The sequence below is a fragment of the Xiphophorus maculatus genome, chromosome 16 (assembly GCF_002775205.1).
Source record: "Xiphophorus maculatus strain JP 163 A chromosome 16, X_maculatus-5.0-male, whole genome shotgun sequence".
Taxonomy (NCBI): Eukaryota; Metazoa; Chordata; class Actinopteri; order Cyprinodontiformes; family Poeciliidae; genus Xiphophorus; species Xiphophorus maculatus.
The window spans coordinates 25,083,992-25,111,191 of record NC_036458.1 but is presented as its reverse complement, the minus strand read 5'-3'; the positions used below and the strand labels follow the sequence as shown (position 1 = coordinate 25,111,191).

Genomic DNA, 27,200 nt, shown 5'->3' with positions numbered 1-27,200 from the left:
AATCAAGCAAACACTTTCCAAACAGAAAGTTTTACCTGCAAAACTTTTCAGATGATACTTGAAAAATGCAGAGAATTGAATCTATGGCTGTTAGTCTAATGAACAGAACTATATGTCCAGTGATTTCTTTGTAAACATCACACACGCGTGAGTGATTTTTAAGACAACTGAGTGAGTTTGTTTGCTGCTATTTATTCCCCCCTGCAGGAAAGAGGTGAGAGGTAGATTGCTCCACTCCTTATCCATCCATCCACTATTGCTCAGGGTTTGGTATCCCCAATAGTCAGGTGGGAGGCAGGGTATAACCTGCTAATTCATCACAGGACAACATGAGAACACATGAGAACAGTGAGCAAATACCAACTCCATTCAGAAAGAATGATCCTATTTATCAAACAGTGCATTAGGTTCAGTTCACTCTCTTCAGATTAGTTTAAAATATCTAAGGCAGGGATGCCCAAGTCCAACCTTCAAGAATGCTTACAGTTGCTTTAACCAGATACAGCAAACATGTTAATTTTTAGAAGCTGAAAATGTAAAATAGAATGTAAAACACTCTCCTCCACCATTAAACTTCACTAAACTTCACTCCATTAAACTTCACTGCTTGCCAGGCCACTGCAGCTGGCCTGGCAAGCTTCTCAAAATAAGTCACCATGGTAACTTGTGTGTGGTTGTTTTTGTGACGCAACAACAGCAGCAGCACAGATCGAAGAGTGGAATCTTGCATGTGTGAACTCAGAGCAATGTTTGACCTACAGCTGATTTCTAGGAAAAGTGATAGGTTTGATTGATCTCTGAGTCGGAGTACATGAGGTGCAGAACACAGATGTAACTAAGTAAAGCTGATTGTTGAGAATGACTGAATAAACACAAAGGAAAACAAAGAAAACAGGAAAACAATGGGTAAGCAAAATCTACCTATAGCATACAGTAAGAACAGAAACAAAACACAGGAACAACAAAAACCCAGAATCAAAGCAATAAAAGCAAATCCAAGTCCAACAGATTCTCACACTATTTTAGTGTGAGAATCAGTGATGGAGAGTGGACCTCAAAATATACTATGTGTAAAAGATGGTGGTAACTATAAATTAGATATAAACTGCACATGCAGTTCAATATAACTAATTTTGGACCTCAATAAAATTCTAAACAAGTGACTGTATTTTGATTCATTAGTAATTAATTAGCATTTAATGATAACAGGTGGATATTAAAATGGAAATAAGATTAGAATTAATGAAGACTAAGTGACTGTGGTGTTGATATATTCAATCCAAAGCAAGTTGCTGTACTTGCTGCATTGTTTTGGCATGTAGGTTGCAAAGTGCTGTTTATAATTTATCCAGTTTAAAACTGGTTTTAATCCAAATGTTTAGTGTTTACTGATATAAAAACAGTTATGCTAACCTTTCATTATATTAAAAAATCCTTAAAGTAATGTTTCTGAAAATGTGTGTGAAAGCTATTAGTAAGCTCCCACAATTAGTATTTATAGCATAAACACATTGTTTGAGGTGATAAATAAATGACTATTTTCAAGGAGAAATTTGCAATAAGATTCCAAATTTTATATTTGGATATATATATATATATATATATATATATATATATATATATATATATATATATATATATATATATATCCTATTAGAGAGAGAGAGCATTCCAAGAAAAAAGGAGTGTCAAGAGGTTAAGGGTCCATGTGGGGAGGGATCGGTTACATTTCGATACGCCTCCCCTTTCCCACACTATTTAACTACCACAGCCCTCCTCCCCTTCAGAATTCTTGCCTGTCTTTTCTCCACAGTGTGTAATGGTAGAGAGGAGGATGAACTCCCTTGTAAAATGGGCGCTCATACTTTTTGGACTGTTCTCGGTCATTCTCAACATCGTCCTCATAGGCATCCACTCGGGTAGGAAGCCCAAATGTTCGGGTCAGCATGTCCACCAGCTGAAAGGTAAACACGATGACCGCAGCCTGGTGTTTGCTGATCTCACTCAGGAGGAGTACTTGCAAGTCCAGCAGTACATGCTTAAACAGAGGGAGCTGAATATCTCCACCAGACAGACCACCATGCCGTCGGAAAACTTTTTATTTCTAATTGATCTCTCACTACCAAAGAAATCGGAGGCTGTGGCGTACTTAGACGGGAACGGCACAAAGCCAGTGAGAGAAGCAACAGTGGTGGTCTTCTATGGCAAGAAGGGCCACATCAAGGAGTATGTGGTGGGGCCTCTCCCCAAACCGACAAACCACAGAGATGTAACGAACGAAAGATACAAAATGGAATTACCTATCACCAAGCGTCTGGTTACTGTCGGGGAGTACGCTTTAATGTTTAAATTTTTTGACACAGAGGTCTTCTCTAAGTTAAAGAAACTCATGAAAGAGAGTTTTGGTGTGGATGGTGAAAAACGCTTGAGTGCATTTGAACAAATGCCCCGTGGGGTCCAGTCAGGGGACAGAAAGACTTGGGTTTCCTTCTTCAGAGACATGAGCGGCATGTACATTCACCCGGTGGGTTTCGAGGCGCTGCTGAACCACAAGAGCACAAACGCATCTGAGTGGAAATTGGAGAAGCTGCTGTACAACGAGGAGTATTTTGACACGGTGGAAGAGCTTAAGACGCAATATGATAAAGGGAATGTGAAAAAAATTGTCTACAAGAAATCTCCTGACTACGGCTCTCTCAAGCCTAGAAAAAAGCCGCTGCAGATCCCACCCCAGCAGTTTTATACAGAGGGAAAGCGCTACAGTATTCAGGACAACCACGTCTTGTACCTGGACTGGAGCTTCGCTTTTGGACTTAGTTCTCTCACAGGTATGAGAGTGTTTGATGTGAGGTTTGATGGTGAAAGAATCGCCTATGAAATAAGCGTGCAGGAGGCGATGTCGGTGTATGGTTCAGTGACACCAGGGATGATTATTACAAAGTTTTTGGATTCAAGCATCGGGATCGGGCGCTTCGCACATGAACTTGTTCGTGGTGTCGATTGTCCTTATAACGCTGACTATGTTGACACATACCGGTACATCGATGTCCCGGTTCCAGTCAGGTTCAGGAATTCCATATGCATCTTTGAGCACAACATGGGTCAGCCCCTAAGAAGACACTTCTCTGATTTTTTCCACAACAGTTACGGTGGGATGGTGAACAGCGCTTTAGTCTTCAGAACAATAACAGCTATAGGAAACTATGACTACATGTGGGATTTCATCTTTTATCAAAGTGGATCAGTAGAAGCCAAAGTGCACGCGACTGGCTACATCTCATCTTCCTACCTGGTCAACGGTAGTCAGGAGTACGGACACCAAGTGGCAGAACGAGTCCTCGGGAACATCCACACACACTTCATCAACTTCAAGGTGGACCTAGATGTGGCAGGTAAGCATCATATTATCTAATGTCTAAGTGACCTTTGGAAATTAGTGCTCTGTTAGCTATTCTCTTTACATGTGCAACATTTGGAAATATGAATAAACAGTTTTTCTTATTAGGTAGAAAAAAATAATTCTCCATACAGTTTTGTTAAAATTCAAATTAATTCAATTGAAAAAAATATTTACTCTTTGATTGATCCCAGAGGTAAATAAGTAAAGCCATGCTAATTTTAAAAAAACATTTACCATGGTAATTGTTTGTAAAAAAAAAAGTATGACCTGAAGGTTTTGTCAATGAAAAAGAGAATTCTGTCTAGATTCCATTGATCAATGAATTACAGGGTGATTAGGTTAATAGATTTTCCCCCTATATACAATACTCCTTTTATTTCATTCATATTATTGGACGCAAATCATTGAACTTTTTATTCAACCAAGCTGTCATGTGTCGCAATTAAGGGGTAAAAATCATTACTGTCCTAACACTGACATAAACTAAATTATGCTATAAATCATTTTACTGTTTCCTCTAACTTTACATTTGTCAGATTCCATCTCTATAAATGGAATATCTCAAATTTATTCTTACCACTCAAACATTTTTGACTTCAGCATGCCACAACTCCAAACCTAGATGTACAGTCTTATTCTGTAAAATAACTGGGTGTAACTGTGTGGTGAAGGGTGCTCTATGGAGTGGCAGCTCGGCTTGGGAAAGCAGCTCCAAAGTGGAGCTTTGGGTAAATGGACGGTGCATAGTATGAGCAAGTGCTTATGCACCCCCAAATGGCTGCCATGGGAGATTCAAGGGTTTCAAGCACAAAAGAATTAAATTAACTGCTACGCCTTAAAAGAATGGAAATAGTAAGAGAAATGATCCTAGAAGACCAAATCTCACTTGTATTGATTGTATTGTGGGTAATGCAACTGTCTGACATATATCTAACCCCTCTTCCAAACAATTTAATTACTTTTTGTGCAAAAGACAAGTTCGCACTTGTCTTTTGCACAAGTTAAATCAAATTAAGTAAACATACAAATGCAGATAGTCAAAATAAATAAACCTAATATTAATAAAGTCAAATTGATCAGCATTATACCCTGCAACATAACACAGTGGGTATATTTTTGATGAGAGAATGGCATTATGACATGATATAAAGCTCAAAAGAATTTTGCATAATACTGTCCCAGCCTTCCCTGCCATCCTCTGTTTCCCCCACTTTCATGCTCTTCATTGCCAGTCATTTTAGGTTTGCAGTTTTGTCATACTCTTTCCATTTGTGAAGGCTGTTCTTCATGAAAAGTTTAACGTTTCTGGTCTGTACTGCACAATATATCACAAATTCATTATCACTATATCATTGTACACAACATCTATATCCAATGAACTTCTAGCCCTGCGGTAAATATCTTGGGCTTTGTTTAATAATGTAGCCCAGCTTTACATTTAACAGACAAAAAGTGTCAAAAAATGTCACTTTAAACTAAACAGAGAAGATAACACAGCTCAGAGCGTGTTCTGCGAAGCTGAATTGATGATCCACTATACACATCCTGAATGCTGGAATATCTCAGCAGGAAACATTTGAGTTGAAGGTACAGCACTTCTAGTCTGATTAACTTCTGCACATTATTTTCTTTCTTTGCTCACCTGGGTGAACTACCTACTCCTCTATTTAAACTTGAATAAGAACATCAGCATATTATCAATATCAGAGTTTCCCCCAGTGTATTATAAGCCTGGCGGGCCACAAAGTTGTGCCCCCACCAGGCTTAGCATTACATAAATGTTTATATATATATTTATATTAAATACAAAGCCTGATTACTGATCCATAATCCCCCAGCCAAATTCCTCTGAAGGCAGCTTACTGTTAGGTAAGGTAAAGTAAAAGGTAAAGGTGCAGATCAGGTCCGGTGTGCAGTGGGCTTGAAGGATTGGTATCTAGAAGTGAGTTTGGACATCCAGGGGTTGTGTGAGAATCTAGGGAGGCCAAGATTTTGAGAGTGAAGAGGTTGTTGCTGAAGAGCAGGCAGGTAGATTAGGACATCAGAGTTGCAGGTGTCCACAAAGAGTTTCCGTTCCACAAACGGATTGACACTTAAGTAGGACCCGGAGGCGCAGAAGACAACAGGCTTCCAGGCATGTACAAAATAAAAAAGACGTGTCAGATGAAGCCCCGCTTCGATGATTGTGTTGTCTTGCTGAAAGCCATGTGATATATAGCAAATGATGCCTCGCATCACATCAGACATGTCACTCCTTCATTGTATGTGTCAATCCCCATTTCATCAGCAATGTCCGAAAAGAAGCCAGAAAGAAACAGGAAAACCTCTCCCATCCATCCCAATGATTTCTGTGCCGTTATTTTCTGCTTTAGGTTAGAATACTTTCAACAAGGCACCTGTAAAAAGAAATGAGAAGCTGTGTGTTTTTTCATGTTAAAATGGAAATACCGACACTGCTGTTCTTTCTGAAGTAGAACAGTGATGTATGTAACCATATAACCATTTGATTATTTCTACATTTGCTGTGGACAGGACTAACCTTTGCAGGGTGTCTATACAGTGGACAAAAAAGGAATTGAATGTGTGGTTGATTTTCTCAGTAAATGGAAATCTTTCAGATAGAGAAGACATAGACATATCTGATGAATTCATTTATACTCAGATGAAACCAAAGCTGGATACATTGGATGCCATTGCTCACATCAAGCTTAGTGGAAGAGTTGCTCTGCACATCAACACTGAAACACATGAGAAGTCTGCAGTAGAAAACATCATGGTGTGGGCTGTACAGTATGTCCAGCCTTCAGATAACTGAAGGACAAATTCCTGGATAAATGTAATGTAATTTTCCTCATAATATTTAATATATTTCTGTTATGGCATAACTTATTTTCCTTTATCCTTCCAATATTCTATCTAAAACTTCCTTTGTGGACTCATTTGCGTTGATTTCTTTGTGTGTGGATTATTTGGGACATATTAGAAATGTCTTTACTAAAACAAAACCCTGACATTTTCAGTACATATTAGATCCACTGTATGAAACAATTCTAAAAAGTAAAAATAGTAAACGCAGAAGCACATTTGTTGGGTTTTGTTGTAATATCTATTTTTCCTTTTCAGGAGTGGAGAATGTATTCCAGACCAAAGACATGGAGTTTACCAATGTATCTTTGCCTTGGATGCCTGATCGATATGCAATGGTTCCTCGGTTGGTGGAAAAGCAGCTCCGTACTGAACAGGTCTGTTCTAATTTTCCTCTGCTATTCTGTCTTTATTTTATTTAAAATAACTTCTACTTTATGATGCATAGCATTACTGTGGCACCTTGTAAGGTGTCACAATAATCAATCCATTATATGTTTGTAATAATGCATTATGCAATAATGCAGGATTTTGTAATTCTTTCTCCCAGATTATGTAATAACATTATTATAACATGTGGAGACGATTACAAAATGTGAATCCTGTTTTTTTAATGATAATTAGGCCTGTCACAATAGGCAATAAATCAATTATTCACATGATAAAGGACAAGGACAATTTTGTTTACAGAGACTGTTGAAGACTGAGAAGGCTGATCTGAGGAACTTAGCTGGAGAAGCAGACTAAACAGAGAATACAGGAACAAATGAAAACAAAAAATAAAACATGACAATTAAAGGATACCAGAACACAAATGAAAGCTAAAGAAAACCAAAACATGGATACTAGAACATAACTGAGGTATAGGGATGACATTCATGGTTAGAACAGAACCCAGATGAGGAAGATTAGAATAACAATGAATAGACAAGATCAGGCATGAGAACAAGATAAGAGACTAACTGAAACAAAAATGTAACTTAAATAAAACACAAACAGGAAATAACCTAGAGAAACAAGACATGACACCAGGACAACTATACATAGCTGTCAAGTTTCCCTTTTTTTCCAGAAAACTACTGTATTTTGCCTCCCTCTCCCGCCGTCCTATTCCCCCCGCTCTGACAATAGAACCTAACAGGACTGAGGTATTGGACTTGAGAATATTTCCTGTATTCTCAAGTCCAAAACTTGACAGGTATGCCTATGAACCCAAACCCACAAATAAATAAGCAAAGAATTTAAAAAACAGAAATGCATGGAACATAAAACCCCATGACAAAAACACCAAACACCCAGAGAGAATTTCAACCAGAAGAACAAATAGTCTAGCTAGCAAAGTAGCAAGAATGACTGCAGGTATTGAACCACTTGGCAAAAGTAAATGTGAAGATCCTGTTTCCACGTCCCAACTGATCACTGATCAATCTAAGCAGCACAGTAACTTTAAAGATGATGTGGCCATATTAGTCCTCAGTCTGGTTTCTGCAAACATGACATAACACCTATTATGAACATGATGGAGTCTTCACAAATATTTATGACTTTTATCATAAATATGACAACATATTTATGGTGCCATATTTAAATATGAGAGGCTGGAAGGGGGATGATATCCTGGGTTGTTTCGAGGTTTGTTTATTATTCTGTGTTCATTAGTCTCTTTCTTTGACTCGATCAGTCTTGTTTCTGTTTGTTTAGTTCAGGTCTTCCTAATGATTCTAGTTTATGTCCTTGTTGCTCTAGTTCAATTGTTTCTTTTGTCTAGTTATTCTTTAGTTTTAGACTTATTTCATAGTCCCTCGTGTCCTCTCCCTCGCTTCCTACGGCACTTTTTTGTAGGTTTTTGTTAGTTTGTTGATAATGTTTTTATTAAACATTCTTCATTTACTCAATGTTTTTGCCTTTCTGCATTTGGGTCCACAATCAAATCACACATCATGACAAGAGCAGCTTCAGTGGAAAACACTGACAGTGGGAGAATTTTAGAATTAATTGGTAATTCTAATATCCAATTTTAGAATTACCAAAAATTGGTAATTCTAAATTACCAATTTTAGAGTGACCAATTCTAAAAGGCTGTGTATTTCATGACTGTCATATATGCAAACTGAATGAATTGAATGATGAACTAAATCATCATAGGATGCCAAACTCATCTTTTTGCTTCTCACTCGTAAATCTCAATTTGTTTGTAAATCTGCATATGCCATTTGTCACATCGTGGATTTTGACTGTCAGACTTCTGGAACTCTTCCACAGGAGGCTGCCCTGCGTTATGACACCAAGATACCTCGCTATCTTCACATCGCTAGCAGGAAAACCAATCGTTGGGGTCATCAGCGTTCCTACAAACTGCAGGTGTTTAGCTTTGCAGGAGACCACCTACCAGAGAGCCAGACTGAAGAGAGATCAATGTCCTGGGCCAGGTAGGAATGGACAAATTAAATACATAAATATATAAAGGAAAATCCATGCTATGGTTCAGTTACTGTTCAATGTGTAACCTGCTTCTCACTTATTGACTGCTTGAGAATTATTATTATTAATAATTAATGATTTAATTATTAATAAAGTATTAATTATGATCAATATAATTAATACTTCATCAGCCAACCATTGATGATTTCTCAAACTCCTTTTTTCACAATTTAGAATCTGATTACAGTACAGCAGCACAAAGTTTGAATAAAAAAATAATAATAATTGCAAGTATACTTGCAATTATTTTTGCAATCTCTTGACCAGGAATGTACATATATGTTATGATCCTTGGTTCCTGACATATATGTTATGAACCATGGCATGTGAGTTTTGTGTGCCATTTTTGTTTTTGTCTTCACCACATTCTGGTTGTTAATTTATGTCCAATTAGGTCTTGCCATTTTTTATTCCGTTCCTGTGTTTGTTATTGCTAGAAAGGTTTTTTCAGTTCATTTCTTTGAGTTCAGTTTTATGCATTCTTGTTTTCTGTTCTTTATGCTAACTGGATTTAGTTCTGTGTCCAGCAGTAATTATTTAAAGCTCACATTCTAAAAAATCCTCTTGTACTTTTTTAGCAGCACAGTCAACATCCATCATTGGTTCCTCTGATCACCATACTGAACTTCACAAGATTTATTTATTTCCAGTGTTGCATTTATAATGATGGCTGACTCTTCTCGTTCAATGAGCGGCTCAGGTTCCTGGGACAAAGAAGGAAAGCTGAGGGTCTCCTTTTGTTTCCAGCTCTAAATCCTTCTTTTTTTCAGTGCCTTTTCTTTTCTTATTCTTACCCATTTATTCATTAATATTTCATTATATATTTTTGTTTATTTAATGTACTTAATAGAATTGTTGACATGGACTTTAATTTGTTTTAACTTCATTTGTTGGGTTTCTCACAAGAAAATGTGTATTAACTTGCAGAGTGAGAACTCCAAGGATCACTGCAGTAATCCTATCCTGCATAGTGCCGTTGTCTCAGCAGCCGCTGTCTGTTGGGGTCTGTCCAGTCTCTGGGACAGTGTCATTGTCAGTCAGCTTAAGTCCGTCAAAAACCAGATCAATGTTCTTGGCGCAGTGCCCTTAGTCTGTGCACAATGGCATTATATGATTCCAAATATCTAATCTACAGTCAGTCAACCAGGCCTTTTGACGATACTGTGAATTGACAGTATAGTCAGTTCACAACAACACTGAAACTTAAACATAATCTTGTTGATCCCAAGGTCACTATTGGTGCTCTAAATTCTTATTCCTGTGGTTATTCATGATTATGCATTAAAGATAAAGTTATCATTTTGTTGTTGCAAAATTTTTGTTTTCTTTATTTCATTCACACAATAGATTCATACAATTCTGCTAGCTTTTGTTGTCACTAGTTATTTTCAAAGACCATTTCCTTATTTCTCTTAAGCTGGAGGTCCCCAGACCTACCACCTTGTTTTATATGCACACAGTTATCTCTTAAACTCACTTTCCAAGTTGCTCCCAGATACCCAGCTGGGTATCCAGCACAAAAAAATCTCCAAGGAAATTAAGCAATGAGAAATTAGCATTAAATAGGAGCGTCATGGGAACAGTGGAGTTCAGTTTACATACTGCCATTTAACAGCCTAAGACCATATTCAGAGAAATAACACAATATGGTTATCTACACAGTGACCTAGTCACTTGTGATATGTTTTAATCTTTTTTTTTTTTAATAATTGTGTATTTCGCTTTCTGTTGTAATAATGTAGCATCTTTTACTCTTTACTCTCTTCTGTCTTGATGTCCTTCGATGCCTGTCACTCTTTTGTCAGTCAGTGAGCTTAAGGACTATCAAGGTTTGCCCAGCTGGCCAATTGTTAGAGTCAAGGACTTTTTCTGAGTTCTAGACTTGACTGTGCAGTTTTCAGCTTCTGTCATCACCTGTTTTCCAGTTTCCATTTGATTCACACAGCCTCCTCCACTCTGTGTTTCTAATAACTTCACTTTGGTTAAGAATGATATTTGCAATCATACTTTTTTGCAAAACAAACTTATGTAGTGTAGTTCAATAGCTACCAATCTAACTTCATGTGGCCTAGGGATGAACTTAAAAATAGTTTGGAGAGAGCTTTATGGAATGTTTCTGTGTCTGAGCAGCTGCCTGTAAAGCTTTAACATCAACAACTGCAGTGGAAGCCTTTGGATGCAGCTGGAGGAAGCTGGATGCTTCACACAGCTGTAGACTCTAGAGAAAAATAGACATGTTCACTGGAGAAATAAATCATGGCTTTCAGCCTGAAAATTGAATAGGACCACCTTGGGTTTGGCAGTTGCCATTACGATTCTGCATTGTGTGAAGAGTAAAGTGTATTTCCTATTTATATTCACCATAAGATTGTTTTTGGTACTTTTATGAGATGTCTATTACCCTTGCTGTCAGAAACAGTTTGATAGAATTTAAATAATTTCAAATTTGAATCTACAATCGAAACTTTAACATGAAAACATGTTGTTTAAACATCATTCAGCTGCATCTTGGGTTGAAATTAACTAATGCATTTTTCTTGAAGGATATAAGCAGACTCTTTCAGAACATCCCTGAACACCCTCTTTATTTTTGTTATGGACCCAGCCATCTGTTGTGGTATTCTCTACTAGAGTACCATCATATTAAGAGGAACCCCTGCTTGCTATCTGATGGTATGTGCCCCAAACATAAAAAGTTATTTTTGTTTTTTTCCGTGAACATTGTGGCTTCACACTGTGACTGGAGTGGAAAGGCATGCCCTTCCTGCAATATAAATGCAGGCCCTTCCTCCCACCAGCTGTCAGATCTACAACCAACACTGTTTCTAAATAACAACCATAAAAATAACAGAACTGAGCTGGGTAACATTCTTTTGTTTTTCCAAGTTAATTTTCAGCACACAAAATTCATGTTTAAAGTAAGGTTTGCAGTCATGCAAACCTTACTTTAAGGTTGTTTGGAGCTTACTGCTTTGCTGCTTATCTAGTTTGAATAGAGGGAAAGAAGTTTGAATAGAGGGAAGGAACTGACGTGTCAATCAGATGAAGTCTTTTGGAAAATCCCTCTTGTAACTGGTGCAGGTTGCTGAAGTGTTGATCCACAAGTGCTCCAGAAACAGATTTTCTCCACTGATGTGGGTACATTCCCTTGAAAAATATTCAGAAAAGGTTCTGATGCCGAGGGCCAATGTAAAGAATCCTGCACATTAATACGTGGTAGAAACGAACATTTTGACTCGTCTCCTTGCAAGTCAAAATGGCATAACTGACCTTGAACTATAAAATTGCTGCAAGGAAAAAAATGACAGATTCATAGAACTGATTGGCTGAAAGTAATGACCTTGTTTAGCAGTTCAACAGCAAATACAATGAGGTCAAAACATTATAGTAAATATAGAAAAATTTACAGTTTGAAAAATATATTCCAAAAAGATCATAAAAATTTCTATGCAACTCCAGGAGAGAATAAATTGAATGTTTTTGCACTCCTATTTAGGGGTTAAAAATGGATTTTGTATAATGTATCTCTTTTAAAGTGTATTGGTATTAGACTTAATAATAATCCCAGTTGATTAGTGCAGTTGGACATTGTCTACAGTAAATAATCCAATTAATGAAAGTTGTATTGCTTGGTCCACTAGAAATTTCATACATTTTCTCATAGACTGACCTCATGTGGAGAGTCTGCGTCTCTCTGTCACTTACTCTGCTGCTGTCTACATCCTGCCTACTAGTAAGAATTTCACAGGACTGCAGTTAAAACAAACTATCCCATGGGCGCTACTTTTAGAAACTCTGGGAACCAAAGACAAAGTAGTCTTTTGGGATATAATGAAACTATGTAATGTTTTAGATGCAATGGAGCTTGAAGTTGTTTAATTTTTCCTTGTTTAGTAAAATACATAGTTTCTTTTTTATTAATCATGGGTCTTAGGATAATCACATTGCAGTAATAGATTATTTTAAATCTAGTAGATAAAAAAACTTTTTCTTTTTCAAATATAATTAGGGCGGATTAGTAATTTAGGTTGCAGATATATATTAAGGATATATGTTAGGGATTCTGATAGTGTTTAGGCCAGCAGGTCCTGATAGCCCACCACTGCAAGAAATACCTTCAACAAAAAAATTTAAAAGCTTTACAGCCTTCAAGCTTTTTCTAAAATTCCATAATTGCACCACTCATAGTGCAATTCTGCATGTTGGAGGCAATGTGGAGTGGCTTATGGATTGTACTCCCACCATTTCTTTTCACTTATCAGACTTCTAGCACAAGTCAGACTTGTGTCATGTACAGAAATACTCAGTTTATTTATATTTCCTCCATCCCAGGACAAACCTCTGCTTTCTGCTCACTCCAGGTGTGAATCAGATGATTCTCACTTCCCTTTGGTTACTCAAGACAACCAGCACCTCCACTTATCGCTACTGATTTTTCTCCTCCCTCCTTGCTGAAAGCTCTCCAATGTATTATAAGCTTGAAGATACAAACTCTCCAATATTCTGCACTCATCTCTTCATCATCATCATCATCATCATTATTTGACAACCACTACTCTCTCTCCTTCTTCAGACATTTCATAATGACTGAAGAACCATAGGCCCTCCTTTTTGCACATATTTCTGTTCCTTTGCAAATGAACTATTTAACTCCTAAATTCAGTTTCTGCATCTGTTTCTGCATGTTGGTCTGGAAAAGCCCTGAAATTATGAAATCAAGTACATGAGCTCTCCTGACACAAAGCAGAGTCCCTCAGAGGGAACAAGGGTGCAGCATTTCTCTTTTGGTCCTCCATGACTCGTGGCCAATCACCAGCAAATGATCCATCTTGCTTCCTGACAATGTTCTCCACGGGTTTTCTGAATCCCCGTTCAGCCCTAACCAAGGCTCTCAGTGAAATCCCCTAATCCCCTGGTCCAGCACTGGATGGAGTTATCCAAGGGTCAATCCAAATTGTTTATAATGTCTTCCTAATGTTTTGAATACCAAGATAAAGTGATCTTGTGGTGTCTTTCAAAACCTGAACCCAATTTAAGAATTTCCCACTCCACAAGGCATAATGGAGGTTCTTGTTATTCAGGGTCTTTAAGGTTGTTCTACATGTTTCTCCATCCATCCATCCATCCATCCATCCATCCATCTTCTTCCGCTTATCCGAGGTCGGGTCGCGGGGGTAGCAGCTTCAGAAGGGAGGCCCAGACTTCCCTCTCCCCGGCCACTTCTTCTAGCTCTTCCGGGGGGATCCCGAGGCGTTCCCAGGCCAGCCGAGAGACATTGTCTCTCCAGCGTGTCCTGGGTCTTCCTCGGGGCCTCCTCCCAGTGGGACGTGCCCGGAACACCTCACCAGGGAGCAGTGTGGTTTTCGTCCTGGTCTACATGTTTCTGGTGTTTCCCATTTGAATAAAACAGATTTTAAAAATCATGTTATTAGTGAGGTACATTATCTTTAGGAAATCATTTTTAGCTATTTTCCTCTTCTGCCTTAAAGTATGTTGGTACGCAACTCCCAAGGACAAAAAACTCAATGTCACTAAACAATGTCAGAAGTTGAAATCTCTTTGTAACATCACAATCTGAGCTCTCTGAACATTCCGAGATAACAAACCTGTTTGTTACAGTATATTTTCGGTCTTTTCCAGGTATAAAGTTGCCATCACCAAGCATAAGGACTCGGAACAAACCAGCAGTAGTCTTTACAGTCAGAATGATGTTTGGACTCCAGCTGTTGACTTCAGCAAGTATATTGAAGACAACGAAAGCATTGAAAATCAAGTATGTTGTGACATGATTTGACAAAAGAATGTAACCACTCAAAATACCTCAAATTTGAAAAATATAACCTGCCTTATTATGTGTCTTTAGGACCTTGTTGCCTGGGTGACCACAGGCTTCCTTCATATCCCTCATGCTGAAGACATACCTAACACTGTGACAGTAGGTAATGGTGGTGGAGTCATACTACGACCACATAACTACTTTGATGAAGACCCATCTATCAGCTCTACAGATTCTGTTTACTTCAGCCCTGGTGCTGAAGGCAGCTGTGAGAACAACAGGATGGCATGCTTGACACACGAGACTTGTACCCCCACCCTGGAGACCTTTACTTACCACGGCTTCGACGGAGTTATGAAGTTTGAGGACTGGAAATGATTTACGTGTTGCTGAGCAAAAGCTTCACAGTTATTTTAATATGTAAGAAAAGTTTTGCACTATGTGTTTAACTTAGTGTAACAAATTGAATTAATACACATTATATTGTGGGCCTGCAAATCCCTCTGTATTATGTTGTTTTATTTACCTATCATAAACACAGTTGTTTACAGGTGAAAAACAGTTTTTTATCTTCACTAAAGCTAAAAAAACGGTTTTACCTCTGGTGAACTCTAATGATATACATGTAAATACATACATACAGTATATATATAACTCTGGAAATAATTAAGAGACCACTACAAAATGATCAGTTCTCTGATTTTACTTTTTATAGGTCTATGTTTGAGTAAAATGAACATTGTTCTTTTATTCTATGAACTACTGACATGTCTCTGAAATTCCAAACAAACATTTTATATGTATTTGCAAAAAATGACAAATGGTCAAAACCCCCCAAAAGATGCAGTGTTTTCAGACCTCAAATAATGCAATGAAAACAAGTTCATATTCATTTAGGAACAACAATACTATTTTTTGAACTCAGGAAGAGTTCAGAATTCAATATTTGGTGGAATAACCAGGAGGTTTTCAATGCAGTTCAGTGCAGTTGTCTTTTTTCCAGAGCTTTTCCAGAGCTGCATATATAAATTTATATATATACTGCCTGGCCAAAAAAAAAGTCGCCACCAAAAAATGGTCACACTCTAATATTTTGTTGGACCGCCTTTAGCTTTGATTACAGCCTGCATTCGCTGTGGCATTGTTCCAATAAGCTTCTGCAGTGTCACAAGATTTATTTCCATGCAGTGTTGCATTAATCTTTCACCAAGATCTTGTATTGATGATGGGAGAGTCTGACCACTGCGCAAAGCCTTCTCCAGCACATCCCAAAGAGTCTCAATGGGGTTAAGGTCTGGACTCTGTGGTGGCCAATCCATGTGTGAAAAAGATGTCTCATGCTCCCTGAACCACTCTTTCACAATGTGAGCCCGATGAATCCTGGCATTGTCATCTTGGAATATGCCCGTTCCATTTGGGAAGACAAAATCCATTGATGGAATAACCTGGTCATTCAGTATATTCAGGTAGTCAGCTGACCTCATTCTTTGGGCACACAATGTTGCTGAACCTAGACCTGACCAACTGCAGCAACCCCAGATCATAGCACTGCCCCCACAGGCTTGTACAGTAGGCACTAGGCATGATGGGTGCATCACTTCACCTGCCTCTCTTCTTACCCTGATGCGCCCATCACTCTGGAACAGGGTAAATCTGGACTCATCAGACCACATGACCCTCTTCCATTCCTCCAGAGTCCAATCTTAATGCTCCCTAGCAAACTGAAGCCTTTTTTTCTGTTAGCCTTACTGATTAGAGGTTTTCTTACGGCTACACAGCTGTTCAATCCCAGCCCCTTGAGTTCCCTTCGCATTGTGCGTGTGGAAATGCTTTTGCGTTCACAATTAAACATACTCCTGAGTTCTGCTGTTGTTTTTCTTCGATTTGATTTGACCAAACGTTTAAGTAATCGCCGATCACGATCATTCAGGATTTTTTTCCGACCACATTTCTTCCTGGAAGACGATGGTTCCCCACCATCCTTCCAGTTTTTAACGATGCGTTGGACAGTTCTTAACCCAATTCTAGTAGTTTCTGCAATCTCCTTAGATGTTTTTTCTGCTTTATGCATGCCAATGATTTGACCCTTCTTAAACAGACTAACGTCTTTTCCACGACCACAGGATGTGTCTTTTGCCATGGTTGTTTAAGAAATGAGGAGTTACTCATTGCATCAGCTGGGGTTAAATAACTTGTTGCCAGCTGAAAGATAATCGCCTATGCAGTACTTATCCAATAGGAGGCTTGTACCTATTTGCTTAGTTAAATCCAGGTGGCGACTTTTTTTTTGGCCAGGCAGTGTGTATATATATATATATATATATATATATATATATATATATATATATATATATATATATATATATATATATATATATATATATATAATGTATGTATGTATATATCCTCATATAAATATATAAAGGTAAAACAGTTTTTTATTCCATCCACTTTAATTACTCCTTATATTATTTTTGTAAAAATACTTGCATGTCACCATTTTGCCATGACACAGAACTTTTGAAAAATAAAAAATTACTTTTTGATTTTGATTATGCACTGGAGGATCATTAAGCCATGTTTCTCGTTGAATTCATCGATTCTCTTATTTTGCACCAGCAGTCTCACAGATGGAGCAGAACTGAGACCTAACGGTAATTCAACTAACCGTACAGGAGAGGGTGCTGCCTGCTCTGAAGTCATTTTCCTCCATACAATTCTATGAAGCCTCAGAGTATGGCAGGCCAGTTTAACATAAATTCGCTTTTGCCTGACAAGCCGTAATGAAAAAAATAAAAATAAAAAAAATCGAATTTTCTGTTAAATTTATTTAGCTAGGTAAAACCACACTGACATCTAGATCTCCTTTTAAGAGTGAGAGACACCTGCTATGCACAACAACCTGGTTACCCAAAAGTAAAATAAATTAAAACATATGCACAAATTTGAAACAAATTACAAAACAGTTTAAAAGCAATGGCACTGATTGATATGAATATTTTGCATGTTTTTAAGAACTGCTTAAAAAAAGTACAATGAAATAAGAGCTGAGATATTAAATTCAAACTGGAACTGATTGTTTGCTTCCCTTTTTCTGTTCGAACACATGGAACATGTAAGGGAAATGTTGCTGGAGCATAAAGAATGGGCAGTAACAGTTTGTTGTAGGAGAGGATTTAAATAAACTGGAGCCAAGCCGAGTATTTTTATAAATCTACACTTGATGACTTTCATATCATCAAGTAACTGATATTTCCGTACGCTTAAAGGAGCCCATGCAACTCACAATGATGTTGTGTAAAACATCTGCTACCTGTTACAAACCTTAAAGCACAATGATAGACGGTATTCAAGGATTGAAGCCATTTGGTCCAAGCATTCATATACAAAACATGTCCATAATCCAGGAGTGGTAAGATTGTTGCTAATACCAAGTTTGTCAGCTTTATTACTAGTTATAAAATTATTGTACATATCAGAAATATTAGTTTTGAGATTGAGTAATTCATTGTACATATCTTGAATTGAAGGCTCCATATAACCCAGTGGTAAATCTGATGTCATTTCTACTAGTCAGAATGTTTTTAGAGATATCACAAATAGGTATTTTGTCTAGTAAAAATATATTCACATATATCTTAATTTCCTAATATGTCTACTCATAACCCAATTTCAGATGTCTGGAATGTAAATGCAGTAAAACTGAATTTATGTTCAAATGGCCTGCCATACCCAGTGATCTGCAGTCGGGTCTGCAGTTGTTTTCTATAGAGACTTTACACCAGCCATTCAGCGCATCTTAAACAACCTTCCGTGAAATAAGTATTGTCCATCTAAAATGACAATACTTAACTTAATATGTCCCCACCATATCAACATGTCATTCCAAAGCTACTCTATGTATGTAACATACTTACTATCATTAGTGTTGTTTGTAATTAGCTTATATCACACCAGTGTTATTATGGCTGTTAGTTTTAACCTTATGGAGTAGCAGCAACAAAAAATTTTGATTTTGAAATACAGAGTGGCATTTAGATAGTTGATGTTGTGCACATTGTGAACTTTGTTAAGATACAATCTGTGAAAATGTGCACATTTGCATCCTTGTGTGATGAAATGGGAGAAGAGCATAAAGCCTTCTTGCTCCATATGGAGGTCTGTGGTTGTTGCGGGGCAAGGTGAAGCACCGCAAGTATGAGCTACGGGACGAACATTTAAAGAGTTTTTTTTTTTTACAAATGACAGGTCTGAATATTCAAATGCTAATGAGGGGTGGGGTTAAAGGTTGGTATGGCAGATATATTTCACGATCTGAATGAACTGAACACATAAGAACTTGCTGTCAAGCACAGATAAAATAAGTGCATTCTGTTTGAAAATGGATTTCTGACAATAACATGACATGTCCAAAGGACTAACCTTGAGATGTTTCCACTCACAGAGAAACAGCAAGATGCCAACACTGCTGCACTGTGAGATAATAGTTAAACATCTGAAGACTCTAAAAGAAAAGTTGTCATTTTATTTGTCTTCATCCTTCACTGAATGCCTTGACTGGATTAGGGGCCCATTTAGATCATCATCAGTTGTTGGAAAGGACATGACTGTAGAGGAGCAGGAGAAACTAACTGAACTGAAACAACATCGTGTTTTAATGCTAAGATTTGCTGATGTACCTTTGCACAGTTTTGGTTGCAAAGGAGTTCCCCATTTTGGGCCAAAATCACACCATTAGCCAGGGCCTTGTTGAATGCCTATACCCTCTTGGGAGTCAACTGGATCTGTTAGTCCCCTTTCTTGCTTCTAACCCAATGTTTCTTAATCCCAGACCTCGGGAACCACTGCACTTCACGTTTTAGGTGTTTCCCGCCACACACCTGACATAAATATATGGGTGAATAACAAGCTGCTGCAGTATAGAAGATGTTATGCAACCATTTGAATCAGGTGTTCTGGAACAGAAACACATCTAAATAAAATATTAAGGTGCCTGAGAACCAAAATTGAGAAACGCTGCTCTTTGTACCGGGGGGTCTATAAGGTCAGCTTCCACTGGAATGAAACCATTATAAAAGTACCCCATTCCAAAAAACTATGCCATACAAAAAATTATTGTTTATTTCTTGTGTCTAGTCCTCTCTTAGTTACCCTAGTTTTGCTGTTCGTTATGTTCAGTTATTCTTTTATGACAGATTCATTTCCTAGTCCCCAGTATGCCTTCCCTTGCCCCGTGTCACTTCCTGTTTCTCTGTCTCCCCTCACACCAGCAACCTGTTAGCTCACCAGTATCTAAACCTTTCTCCTGCTCACGCTCCTTGCTGGTTCACCCGGTGTACCCCGTCTATTCCCCTCGTCGTGCTCCTTGTGTTCCTGATATTGTGTTCACCTGGATGGCTATAAGTTTTGTTGTTTCACCATCTTTTTTTCATTAAAACCTGCATCATCTACTTGATATCTCAGCCTATCTGTATTTGGATCCACCAATAAACCACTCAACATTATAGAAGAAACAAGCCCACAGGACCCAGCAGATCCCTTTTCGGAAGAGATTTTTATTAACTTTTTACAGACTATTAAAGAGTACCTCCACTCCAAGTCAGATTCCACCCCACTGCAATTTTGTGCTACACAAATGGGCTCCTCACCTTCCATCATCAATCATCTCAGATCTGCAGAAGAGAAAGCAGAGGGATCCTCAGGCTGCTTTCACAAAGTTATATCTTCAGACATTTCCACTACAATCACCACCCACATTTTCATCTGATACTCCTTCCCGGACTCCACCTATGTCTCCTACCTCTGCTTTCCCGATTCTGTTGTCCTCTCATCGCAGACACCACCGCCGCAAGGAAACCTCCACATCTTCTCCTGCAAGTCAGCCTGATGCCTCCACAGTTTCTCCAGAGGGTTGGTCTGATGCATCCACAGGAAATGTCTCCACAGCCTCTCCTTTGCCAGCTCTAGCGGCAGCATCTGCTGAGATTGCTCCAGGGTTCCAGGCTGCACCGCTCGCTCCACTGTGATCTCCAGCCTCCTGAGCTTGGCTGAGGACCTTAGTCTCCATTCTCTGAGGGGGACGAGGACGACCCACATCTGTCTCCAGTGCCTGATTCAGTGCCTCTACATGTGTCCTCAGTGCCTCTAAGTGGTCCTCTGCTCCTCTACATGGGCTGTCTTCCCCAACTCCAGAGCCTTTACAACATCCCCAGGTCTCAACGGAAACCTTAAGGACCCTTCTTCTGGCGCCGCAGTACTTCAGGCGCCAAGCTTCTTTGGCCGATGCTCTTTGGGTCTTCCTTCATCCCTGGCATCCTCCAGACTCTAGCTTTCTTTATGAACTTATTAAGAACTCTAGTTTTGCTTTTCTTCTTTTAAGTCCATTACAGTAATTCAGCTGAATGGTAATGAAGGGATGGATAACCGTCTCAAAGTCCTCAAAGAATTGGCTGTATTTTGGTTAACTAAAAATAAAAGTAATACAAAATAAACATTTTCATCAATTAACCCTGCCCCTCAACTTTGATGGATGAGTTTGACAGATAAAATAAATCATGGTGGAACTGCAGGGACAGGAACCATGAAACAAATAAATGCACATTTAATTATTAATACATAGCATGTGTTTTAACTTTCAACTTTAATAATTTAATGGAATACTATACAACTTAATTATATATACACAATAAATTCCTTAAATTTTTAATGACATTTCATTAATTATTTAATTATGTCACTTTTAACCCTCAGTTTAAATGGCAAAATCTGGTAACTTTGGTAAAAGGAGAGAGGAGAAGAGATTTCATTGGATTAGCCAACTATCCTACAAGAAAATCAGGTCGACAAAAAATATTTAGATTTGTTTGGTTTAAATTATAACAGCCCTGAGCCGTGAATTGCGATGGCCAACATGGCATTGCCAATTACTCCAGATGGCCAGTCCACCTATGAAGCTGGCTTGCCCTTACACAGGCAAGCTACTGTGGGACTGTGAATATGTTCTTTGGAGAGTCAGGGAAATAACAGCAACAACCTTCCTCACCACGTTGGAAAAACCAGGCAGATAGCAAAAACTAATCCCACACTGACATGTTTTATTAATGACCACTGACAAAGATTATTTTTGGCTTCGACGTTACCCCTCTCAGCTTGCTGTAAAACATGTTTGATTGCAGTACCAAGAATAAGTCATTTCCAAACTGAAAAGGCTATATAGCCCAATAGAGTGTAAGTGTGTGCTCCTGTGATATTGGAACAGGCTCATACTGTAGTGTGCTGCACAGTGCTGCAGGCTTTTCTCAATAGACCGACACAGCACATTAGCTCTGCACCAGAGAAAGAGGCAGAGATAAGTGGGGAGGGGAAGGTATACGTTTTTGTGTGTACATGTGTATGTGTTAATGCATGTGCGATTGGTATGTAAGGGATGTGATGATGACGATGTTGAAGACTGATTGATAGGCAAAAAGGATGTAATATTTGAGGAAAGTAGAGTGGAAAAAAATTAGAAAAGTCTAATGAACTGATGGTCTGCAGTATTTTCTGCATTTTCTGTGGTGCTCAGCAGATACTCGTTCTGCTGCTGGTCTCCCCCCTCCTCTTTGGTTAGTGGTACAGGGACAATCTTGGAAAGAAAAAAAAGAGAGAGAATGTTTAGTGGGCATAAAAAGCTGTTCCGTTCTCCTTTTGCTGTGTTCTAATTAAGTAAAGTGCTTTAGTAGATTGAAAGATAGTGGGAAGTGATGCAGAGTAGAGGGTGGAAAGGACACCAAGGTGTTTTAGTAATGAAAACTTACTTTAATGTAAGATAAACAAATTTTACATAAATTATGTCCGGACTTCATAATTTATCTAAATTTATGAATACACGTGAATGTTTTCTCCAATGATCTTTACGTTTACATCATCAAATTAGTAATTTCTCCAAAATAATAGCACATGTCAACTTTCTAATCCAGACAGAATTTCCAGAATTATTCCAATAGAAAAAATGTATAATGAACCTGGGATGTAGCACTTTTGAAAGATTTCTGCCAACTTTCAACTGAACCACTGAACTACTGGTTAAAAACACAATTCAAAACCAGTCATTCAAGAAAAAATGTTTTTGTGTGGTTACATTAACGTTTGTAAAATTCACTTCACTTGAATTGAATCTGAATTGTATTGTATTGTGTTGTATTGTTTTAGACATTTTTTGGAATTAATTTGAATGAATGATAATTGAAACTGATGAATCCTTTCATACATCCATTGCCATTGCGGATTTACGAGTGGTGAACAAATCTACTGCATGGCAGTTTGTGATCAGGTAATTATCAGTTTGTGATCAGGTAATCATCAGTTTGTGATCAGGTAATCATCAGTTTGTGATCAGGTAATCATCAGAAGACTTACCGGTGGTGAGCGGTCTACCTTCAGGTACATGGTATTTCTGGGCAACTTCTTGAAAAGGAGGCAGTAAAACAAAAGAAAGCACGATGCTACTGAACAAAAAGCTGCATTAGGCTTAATCATCAAACAACATGAAATCTGTCATTTTTCTCTTCCTCTCTCTCTCTCTCTCCGTGTGTGTGTGTACTGTGTGTGTTCTCTGTCTCAGAAACACAATGACCAAACTCCTCCTCTTTTCGTGAATTCTGCTGCCCTGTTTTTTTCACTGGCACTGTCCTGACTGAGTGCTGAGCAGGGACCAACGGTGGATGAGGGAGAGCATCATCCACAGCAGTTGGGCGCAGGACCGAAGCATGCCCCAGGGCAGCCATGACTTGCTCGGCTTCAGACAGCGAGAAGATTGTGATAAACTGCGGCGGGATCCGACACGAAACCTACCGGAGCACTTTGAAGACATTGCCCGGGACGCGTTTGTCTTGGCTGACCGAGCCCGATGCCTTCAGCAACTTCGATTACGACCCTAAGTCGGACGAATTCTTTTTCGATCGCCATCCAGCTACCTTCGCTTTCATCCTAAATTACTACCGCACGGGTAAGCTCCATTGTCCGAACGATGTCTGTGGACCATTATTTGAAGAGGAGCTCGCCTTTTGGGGCATTGATGAGACTGACGTGGAGGCGTGCTGCTGGATGAACTACAGGCAGCACCGCGACGCAGAGGAAGCCTTGGACAGCTTTGAGACTCCGGAGCCAGACGTACCTGAGGATGACCCGGCGCTCACCGGCGGAGTGGATGGAGACCTAAAGCGGCTTTGCATGCAGGAGGACGGCCGCAAAGCGACTTGGTGGGAAGTATGGCAGCCCAGAATGTGGGCGCTGTTCGAGGACCCTTACTCCTCCAAATACGCCCGGGTGAGTGACTGGACAGAACTCCAGTATCTATTTACATTCTTTAATGCTAATTTTCCTAACATTTGTTTCTGTGCGCTCTATTAATTTGGTCCCTGGTATATGTTAAACTTCTGGTGTCGCCAGTCTGAAAGATTTCAAGCATACTGCGGCTTTACCCCCCAAACGAAACTGACATATTTTCATTAAACAATTTAGTAGTTGCAACTATGCACTCATTAAGTAGTTTAGATTCTTTCTTTGTCACTCATGTTTTTCCATTCATGTGCAGTAGCATGGTTCGATTGATAACATAGTGGCAAGTTTTTCCTTTTTTTCCCTTTTTGTGGTTGGGATTACTGAGGTGTGTTGTCGTTAGAAGGTAAAAGTTCAGGTAGTATATTTCTTAAAATATTCTGTTTTATTTATAAGACTATATGCCTGGTAATCTAAATAATAGGTCCATGTATGTTTCTGATAATTTCTTTTGTATCTGAGCTAAACAGTTTTTTAGTCTTTTTGGCTTCTGATGCTGAAAAACAGAAATTGAAACTCGGATAAAACAATATATTAAAGAAATACCCCTTGCATCTATGTTATACTAATACTGGCATTTTTATTTTAAATAATATAATTAAATTCTGTTTATGGATTTATTAATAAAAGCAAAATATAATTTATTGTTTTATTAATAATAATTAACAAATAATTAAATTAAATACATTTCAAGATATAGTATATACAAAATTATTGAAGTGATATGTAGATTTCCTCCTGAGGAAAGATCTAACTCTTTGTATTGCAAAACAACTCTTCTGACTTCTGTTTATTGTATTTGTTGGTGCATAGCGGAGCAATGAATGGAGAGTGGTGGATTGCATGGGGAAGTAAAGAGACACATATTAACGTTCACCTGTAAACAGATTTCTTTTTGTCTTTTTTATTTTTATTTATTTTTATTTTCCTGACAACTTTTGGTGCAACCCAAACGTAAATGTCTGTCCACAGAGATACACTGATGACCCCTTCCTGTTGGTACCTCTTCATGGGTGAGACATATTAAGCACCAAGTGAACAGTTTGTCCTTAAATCTGACGTGTTAGAAAACTGGGTAGCATAAGCATTTGAGTGAGTTTGACAAAGGCAACATGGTTATGGCAAGAAAACAGGACAGTTTCTGTGGGATGTGTCTGGATTGCAGTGCACAGAGCTGATCAAAATGAATCTAGGGAAAAGAACACAGGTGAACATGTGACAGAATCATGGTGCATTTATGCTGGTTGCAGGGTGAAAGTTGTGTGATCCGATCCAATAAATGAGCTACTGTAGCTCAACTTACTAGAGAAGAAAATTCTGGTGCACTATGTATTTTGACAGTGCACTGCAGTTTGTTGCATATGGTGCTGCATAGAAGCAGAGACCAGTCAAGGTGCTTATGGTGACATCTGACTGCTGTCAAAAATGAACCACCAATAAATGGAAGGTAATGGCTTGTTCAGTGAATTATGCTTTCTTTTGTATCACATGGATAGCTGATTGGGCCCACATTGCTTCCTTAAGGAACATATGTCAAAGGATCTGCAATGACAAGAAGGCAGTGTGATATTTTGGGCAATGTTATGCTGGGAATCCTTGCCATCCATGCGTATGTTACTTTTTCATTTATATGTAGAGCCTTTCTGCTAAACTCATTCCTCAACAGGTTTAGTTCAGCAAAAAGCTCAGGATCTATCTCTCCTCCTACACGACTTTGACCAACAGCTTTCTGTCACACCTCAAATATGTCACCTAGCTGCTCATCCATGGATTCTGCTACTTCTTAATAAAGCAAGAACATTCTGGTGATCACTTTGTCTCCCCATTCTGTCTATCTGTCTCTAGAAGTCAACTAAAGAGGCAGCTTAAAAAGCTGAACTGTGACAATGCTGCAGGTCCAGAGGTGTCAGCCCAGTCATGAAGGGCTTTGTGGAGCAACTCTGGGATTCTATCCTGACCCAGGATAATCCTGCCTGGTCCAGCACCAAAGACAGACCTGTTGACCATCACACATTACTAAGGTCCTAGACAGAATCCTATTTTTGGAATAAGCAAACAAGTATCTCTCACCATCCACTGCAGTTTGCATTTGACGTTGGGGCTGAAGTCAAAATGCATTGTACATCTTCATCAAAATCACTGTCATGGATTAAGAAAGCAGCACTGATGGGATCATTTTGATCTCTCCTGTCCATTTAATACAATCTAGCACTGTTTTCTCATGTCAAAAACTTCAGGCTTGGATTCACAATATGTTCAAATATCATGCTGACCTAACAGGTGCATCTTGAAAAATTTGAATAGTGGAAAAAGTTAATTGTAGTTACTCATAGAAAGTTAAACTCATTAAACAGATTCAGTATATATAGAGTTAAATATTTCAAACCTTTAATTATTATAATTTTGATGATTATCACTTACTGATAATGAAAACCCCCATCATTGTTGCTAATGCATTATGATATAATATTTCATATTTGTTGATATCGATTAATTATTGATTAGTCTTTTGTCTTAAAATCTGAAATACTACCAAACTGGTTTTGTGACCTTTCCTGTTATATTCACTGATATTCCTTCATGCCATTCTTTTGTATTTTTACACAGTTTTGAGGCACAGTGGCCAAACCGTAAACTACTGCTGTGCAAATTACTCAACAGGTTATTGCTGGGTAACCAAAGCACTTTGCTTTGCTAGCCAGGAGAGGCTGAGTGGCTAAAACCTCTCCTCTGCCTACATCCCCCAGAAAGCTGTGCAGTTCTGAATTGGAGTTCAGTGAATATTCTATGTTGTTAACCGTTCCTGCTTTTGTCTTCTGACCATAGTTGGAAAACACAGGGGAGATATTTCCCCCAGGGCCGAAGTAGGTGTGTTCTTTAGGGTTAACTCCCTCTTTTGCCCATGATGGGGACGAAGCACATGAAAACACAGTGGCACTGAGGTGCTGAAGAGATAACGTTTTAATAGTTTCTATGTTCAACAATAACAGGCCGCACAGGCTTTTACTAACTACTGCTGCTCCGGTTGCCGTCTTCCTCTCTGCCACACACACCGTCTCTCATTCGATCCAAAACATACATGTTACAACATGCAATGCCCCCTTCTGACCGGAGGACTGCTGTCACACATCTTCCTCACCCACACAAAATATACACACTACCTACTGAGCTCCTTATCACTTATAACAGAGGTACAGTACTTTCCACAACAATATATTGAATATTCTATCAGACAATGTGTCTGTAGCAGAGGTGTGACCAAGTCACTGTGTTGCAAGTCTCAAGTAAGTCTCAAGTCTTTGTCCTCAAGTCCGAGTCAAGTCTCAAGTAAAGACAGGCAAAAGTCGAGTCAAGTCTCAA

General features: G+C 38.6%; 2 protein-coding genes across 4 annotated transcripts in view; both read left to right on the top strand.

Moving 5' to 3' along the window:
• The first annotated feature begins 1,791 nt into the window (after positions 1-1,791).
• LOC102227558 (primary amine oxidase, liver isozyme-like) lies at positions 1,792-15,020 on the top strand. The gene is made up of 5 exons (XM_005811910.3): positions 1,792-3,392; positions 6,524-6,642; positions 8,528-8,694; positions 14,387-14,519; positions 14,610-15,020. The coding sequence occupies exons 1-5, from the start codon at positions 1,820-1,822 to the stop codon at positions 14,898-14,900; spliced, it is 2,283 nt and encodes a 760-aa protein (XP_005811967.2). The 5' UTR covers positions 1,792-1,819; the 3' UTR covers positions 14,901-15,020.
• An 8,176-nt stretch (positions 15,021-23,196) lies between these two features.
• The window catches only part of LOC102227817 (potassium voltage-gated channel subfamily C member 1-like), a 74,315-nt gene continuing 70,311 nt past the window's right edge, over positions 23,197-27,200 (top strand). For all 3 annotated transcript variants that reach the window (XM_023348902.1, XM_023348901.1, XM_014473645.2), the window contains exon 1: positions 23,197-23,828. In XM_023348902.1, the coding sequence (XP_023204670.1) occupies positions 23,286-23,828 (543 nt within the window). In that variant the 5' untranslated portion in view covers positions 23,197-23,285. The remainder of the gene's footprint in view (positions 23,829-27,200) is intronic.

Excerpts from the sequence above, each read along its gene's own strand:
- LOC102227558 (XM_005811910.3), top strand. The coding sequence starts at position 1,820 with ATGGTAGAGAGGAGGATGAACTCCCTTGTAAAATGGGCGCTCATACTT. Across the intron at positions 3,393-6,523 it reads GGTGGACCTAGATGTGGCAG|GAGTGGAGAATGTATTCCAG; the intron begins GTAAGCATCATA and ends TTTCCTTTTCAG. Across the intron at positions 6,643-8,527 it reads AGCAGCTCCGTACTGAACAG|GAGGCTGCCCTGCGTTATGA; the intron begins GTCTGTTCTAAT and ends ACTCTTCCACAG.